This window comes from Taeniopygia guttata, chromosome 10 (assembly GCF_048771995.1).
Source record: "Taeniopygia guttata chromosome 10, bTaeGut7.mat, whole genome shotgun sequence".
NCBI lineage: Eukaryota > Metazoa > Chordata > Aves > Passeriformes > Estrildidae > Taeniopygia > Taeniopygia guttata.
This window is the reverse complement of record NC_133035.1, coordinates 10,466,322-10,472,321: the sequence shown is the minus strand read 5'-3', so window position 1 is coordinate 10,472,321 and position 6,000 is coordinate 10,466,322. Positions and strand designations below refer to the sequence as shown.

Sequence of the window (6,000 nt, the reverse complement as noted above, 5' to 3'; positions counted from 1 at the left end):
GGGCAGCACGGCCTCTGCCCGGGCACCAGCAGCTGATTCCAGCCCTGAACGCGAGAGGAGAATGAGGCCGCACCCTGCGAGCAAGAGGAAGGCGAACTCAACACCGAAAATCTGGAGAAAACGCCTCAGCTAATGGAGGGCAGCGAGGACCTCGGGCCGGTTTCCTCTCCTGGCCCGACCCCCGTGGTGCCGAATTTCCCCTCCCGCTACGCTGCCCCAGGTGTCGAAGCCCCACACGAGCCGAGGTGACTCGTGCTGAGGCCCTGGTGTTTTCAGGGAGTAAAACAAACCCGTGTCGCTGCTGGCGCTGCCGGAGGTGCCCGCGGTGCCTGAGGGGGATCCCCGCGCTGGGGCCGGGCCGGGAGCGCTGCCCCAGACCTGCGCTTTCCTTGGGGCCGGGAGCCAGGGAGGCACCGCGGGCCCGGCTGGGCCCAGGCTCTTGGCTCTGCCCGTGCAGCCGCGGAGGAGGAATGGCCGCAGGACGGGGATTTGGGAGATTTTGGGGGATTTTGGGGGTTTTGGGGGTTTGGGCACCACCCTGAGGGTCCCTCGCGCCCCCGCTCCCCCCGCCCCCCCGCGCTCCCCGCGCGCTGAGGCGCGTGAGCCGGCGGCGGGCGGCGATTGGCTGCGAGGCGCCCCCCGGGGGCCGCCGGGCCGCGGCCGCGCGCCGAGCGCCATTCACGCCGCTGCCCGCCCGCACGCGCCGAGCCCATTCACAAAAAACTTCATTCATAAAAGCGGCGGCGGCGGGGGCGGCCCGGGCGCTGCGGAGCTGCTGCCCCGCGGCGCTGCGGGAAACGGCCCCGGAGCCGCGGGAATGTTCCTTGCTGCGGGATTATTGTGGTGCTGAACGACTTTCCAGCGGGAATTAGCGAGACCGACGCTGCTCAGTGTTTTTGGAAAGAATCCTGGGTTTGTGCCTGACGGCGGGGCAGGAGCTGCACGCAGGGATGCTCTTCGCCTCTGGGGCAGCGGCGATGGAAGTGCAGAGAGCCCGGCACCTTACGGGGTTTATGCCGGTCTGAAAATACGTTTGGGCTTGTAGCTATCTTGCTCTGCTTTGTGTGGAATATGCTTGAGCTTTCGCTGCAGCCAGGACTCTGCAATTATTGATGCTACAGCTGTGAATCTTCAGAACTAGGTGGGATTTAGTGCCTGGCTTGAGGCAGGAATGAAGGCAGGTTTGGATAGTGGCTCCTCAACTTAAGCTGCTGTATCACCGATGTGCTTTCCTGTATGCTGCTTTTATTTCTGCTTACAAAATGCCAGATGTCCATTCAGTTTTAAGCCTTGTTCTTTGAGGAAAACAAACCATTCAAGAGGGAGTCAGCAAAAATATCCAATAGGTTTCTGTTTTGAAAATTGTTTGACTTGCTTGATTTCCATGTAATTTATCTACAAGAGCTAATTTATGCAAGAATATCCAGTTACAGACCTGCCAAGGCTATGAGAGAACGCAGCCAGCAGAGCCTCGGTGGACACGTCCTGTATGTAGGGTTATTCAGAAATCCAGGAATGCTGCACAGGGCTAAGTACAGCCGATTCAGGAATGATTCCATAACCTCCCTAGATGAAGGTACACAAAATACGTCTTTAAATATCAAAGGTTCTTCCTCCTCTTCCCATTCTTCAACACCCAATTTACTGACAGAAGATGTCTCCTTGGGACCACAGGACACCTGCACCACGCTGTGCACGCTGATCCCCCGGATGGCCAACATTAAACTTGCCAACCCATCAAATCTGCCGGGCCTGAAAAGCTTCTGCCTGGGAACCAAAGAGGTGCCACGAATTAAACTCACGGAGTGCGTGACCATCCCGAGCAGCCCAACCTCGCCTGAGATCAGCTGCCTGTCGGCCTCCTACCCCCAGCCCGACCTGGACAAGCTGCTGCCAGCCCCAAAGGCAGCGGGGGACTGCGCTGTGCGGGGTGCTGAGGAGGCCGCTGCTGTGGGCAGGCAGGACAGGGGCCTGGCCCAGAGCAGTGAAAGCTCGTACAGCCAGGAGCCAGGAACCACCTACAGCGTGCGGGTAAGTACTTCTCCCTGGGCTGCCATTCTCGGACAAAGCAAACAGCTACGCTGGCTGCTGGGTGACATCCATTTTCCTGCCTCTAGAATCCATGCCCCAAACCATTGAGTTCTCCCATGTATTTCTTGTCTTCTGGTGTACCTAGAGCTGTGGCATTGAACTGAGGGAGCTAAAAGCACCCCAGGTGCTTCCAGAGGTAACACAACATCCAATTCCAAAGGACTGTCTGTAGACTCTCTGAGGAGTGCTCCTGAACCGCAACTAAGACAGGTTACTCTGCATGTTGGAGGGAAAAGGAGACCCATGAAAGGGCCTCCCATCCCTCACAGAGAGCAACTCCTGGCATTAGGTGCGTTCTGGCCCATGCTGCTGATACATTTGTCCGGGAGGCGGTGGGGCAGGCTCTGCCCAGGTTATATTTCCACTATGGTTTTCTGCTGGTCTTCCTTTTTTGGGCAATATCTCAGAAGGGGGTTCACTGGCAGGAGCCTCACAATGCAACAGGGAGATTTTTTTTCCCTTCATCTTCCTGGTTATGTTGCTCCCGTGGCTGTGGGCCTGCAGGAACCAGCCCAAGGAGAGCTGCAATAACATTGCTGACATGTCCTGACCAAAATCTTGGCGTCTTTTTCAACTAACCCTTTCAAATAGTAACAAGCAGATTGGTAAATAAGTAACATGGCAGTTTGGGCATTTCAGCATCAGAGTAAGTGCAAGGTGAGAGGATGAGCAAGGTACTCATTTCCCTAGAGACCACCAGACTTCTTCAGGAGCTGGTGATGAAGCCTCAGAAGAGCTGGGAATGGCCAGGGCTGCAGCATGGCAGGACTACGGTGCAGAGGGATGGTCTCACCTGAAGGCAAAGTGGAACCAAGAGACCAAGGGCTGGGCATTTGGAGCTGCTTCCAACCCTTACCCTCTCACCCTGGCCCTTGCCCTCCTTCCTGTGTGTTTGGAGGCACTCACTCTCCCCATGCAGCTTCTTGTGCCCTGTTGGGGTATGGGATTGCTGGGATCTCTACAGAGACCCTTTTAGGAAGCAGGTCAGGTCTACATTATTGGGACTGCTGCTGTGAGAAATCTTTGGCCTTTACAGCTTAATTAGAGTATGAGGAGGATTCAGCATGGAGAGGATCTACAGTTATTTTAGAAAGGCAGTAATGTGGTGAATTAAAGAAATGTCGTAGGACAGGAGCTGTCCTCTGCAGACTGGAGCAAGGCAGAAATTTTCTTGGTTGTTTTAAAAAGGGGCCATTCTGGGCTCATTGCATCCCCTGGGGAGGCAGCTGTGGCCAGGCGTGACAGCCACATGTCACCCGGGCCCGGTGAGTAAACTGAGACCCATAATAGCACCTAGTCCCCCAAAATGCTTATGCAAATAACAAAGAGCCCAAATACTAATCCTGTAAGAGGGCCTGGACAGCTCTGATTCTCATGCTGTTGTGTTTCAAAACATACTTCGTTGGCAGATTGCTGCAGGCTTTATAAGGGGGATATTTAGCATGTCCTTGTTCACATTCTACCCGTTAAAAACCTTCCCACAATGCTGCCCATCTGAAGCTGAGGTTGTCTCTAAATGGTACCCATAGTGGCCATGGCACTTATCTTTCCTGCTTGTGTTTGTTATGGCTCTATGAGCCTAAGGAATTTTCCAAGAGGCACTTGCCTTCCTCTCTCTTGCTTGTTGGGGAGTGCCAGGGATGTGGCTGCTGCTGAGAAGGAGGATAAGATCTGTCTCTCAGCACTGTCCTGCATCAGTGGTTTCTCTGAGAATAGCAAGGATGATGTTTACTGGACCTAACATGGAGTAAGGCTCTGTACCTGAGCTTAAATCAAAGCATGAGTCTTTGAAAGATGGTTGGTTGGTTTTTAAAAATTATTTAAGTGTAATATGAAAAGGAAATGCTATTGCCATATATTTCATTACAATACCGTTATACTTTAAAATAATATGGTAAAGGTTGTCTATAAGGGCTTTTAGCAATGTACACGTTGATCCTCTGCTAGTGGTTTGATGGTGAATGCATATAGATACATGTCTAAAATCAGTTACATGTCTCTAGATTAAAAAGACCCTGACCATTTCTAGCACGGTAGTTCAGAATTACATGAACTGAAAGCACACGTGGGCCCCAGTACCCTGCACAGTCCTGCTGTTGTCCATGGAGGATGCGACAGGTCAGCCTGGAGCACTTGCTCCCTGCCTCTGCGAGGGGAAGGGGGTCCAGCACAGCCCTTTCCTGGTCCTAGGTTGCCACCAGCGCCTCTTCCATGTTCAGGGCAGGGAAATACTGTGGTATTTCAGCTGCAGCCACTTCCCTGGCGCGCAGCACTGTGACACGGCGCCCGGAGAGCGGCTCCGCATCCCCGTGGTGAATAAAGAGCCGCACGGGCTGCACGGCCGGGCCCCGCGGGACGGAACCGCGCTCGGTGATTCACGGCCCGAGCCAGCTCGGCTGGGAACCGTCAGCCGGGGGTGCCGGGCCGTGCCGGCAGTGCCGGGTTGGGGTTTGGGGCTCGGGGTTTGGGGTTTGGGGCTCGGGGTTTGGGGTTTGGGGCTCGGGGCTCGGGGCTCGGGGTTTGGGGCTCTGGGTTTGGGGTTCGGGGTTCGGGCAGCCCTGCAGCGTCCCGCGGCAATGCGCCCCGGCACCCGCAGCGCCCGCGGGGCACTCGCGCCTCCCTGGGGAATCGATTCCCACAGGAACCTGCGTGTTTTCAGGCTGTTTGCTGTTCACAGCCCGAGAACGGGGACACGGTGGATTGGGAGCAATTCTGTTAGAGATCTGGTCAGAGTGCAGTGCTGCAAAAAGTGTTTTTTCAGGAAACAAAGCTAAAAAGAAAGGTAAAAGGAAAATATTACTATATGTCGGTATTTAGGATTTTCCCTTTTTTTTTTTTTTTTCATGATATATTTAAAAATTTAAAACCTATGAATGAAAGGGTTGGACTTTCCCATAAAAGTTTTCATTTATCAAAAACCATTCTTCTTCACAAAAAGCCCTGGCTTGCTGCCCTTAGGGTAAAGGCTGTGTTGCGTGGGCATGAGGAGTGGGACAGACCAAGGGCCTGTCTGTCTGTCTGTCTGTCTGCACCGCTGCTGCTGCAGGGGGGAAGATGAGAGCAGGGCAAGCACATGAGGAGAGTAAGGCTAGCACTGACAAACTACTGGGAGGACGTGGGTTTGTGCCTAATGATCGTTAATGGGATCTTTTAATCCTTGAAGGTATCTGGTCTGTTTTCCAGCTGGTTCTGCCTGGATTTTGTGCTGTCTCACAGGTGCCCTGGGGGTACCACCCACGTCTGCAGTGGTGTGCACTGCTGCTGTGGGCTGCCTTGGCCTCTCTGCTTCCTGTGGTGGGGATGGCAAAGGTTCTGCTGGCTTTGCTTTTGGATCTGGATGGGGCTGGTGTTTGCTGGAGGAAACCGGTGTGGTTCAAACTGAGGAATGAGCCAACTGAGTGTCCTGCAGGGCACAAACCTGGGCCAAAGTTCTTCATTAGCTGCCTGACTAGTGGCTGCTAACAGCGGTACAGTAAACCCTGCTGTGTGAGGCAGGATGAGTGGCTGAGCTAACTGGCACAGTGGAGTCTGTGTGCTGGCAGGAGCAGTGCCACTGCCAGGGGACCTCTGGTGGTCTCTGCTTTCCCGTGGACACAGTGACTTTCTAACACCAAGGCAGCATCAAAGGAAGGGCTGAGAAAATTTCCCTACCAAAACTACTGGTACTAGTAGTTCTGGTAGGGAAAAACTAATCATGCTTTGCTCCTTCCCCACATCCCTGGCTGGCTGTTGGTGTTGTCCATGGCGGGAGGGTAACACTTTACCTTCCTGCTATGGTGAAAGCAGAGAGATCTCACAACAAATTCCTGAGCCTGGCACTCTGCATTGTCCTGCCATGTGCTGCTTATTCACATGGGCCCTGCCTGGTGCCTTCTCATCTCCTCCCACACAGTCCCTCACCCTGTTTGC

At 54.1% G+C, this 6,000-nt stretch overlaps 1 protein-coding gene across 3 annotated transcripts in view; it reads left to right on the top strand.

Annotated features, from left to right (window-relative positions):
- The first annotated feature begins 618 nt into the window (after positions 1–618).
- SHC4 (SHC adaptor protein 4) overlaps positions 619–6,000 on the top strand; it is a 28,103-nt gene continuing 22,721 nt past the window's right edge. The window contains exons 1-2 of one of the 3 annotated variants that reach the window (XM_030281220.4): positions 1,447–1,576; positions 1,675–2,031. In XM_030281220.4, coding sequence (XP_030137080.3) covers positions 1,571–1,576; positions 1,675–2,031 — 363 coding nt within the window. In that variant the 5' untranslated portion in view covers positions 1,447–1,570. Of the gene's footprint in view, positions 2,032–6,000 lie in introns of all 3 variants that reach the window. The other 2 variants (XM_030281219.4, XM_002198532.7) reach the window with 2 other exon arrangements.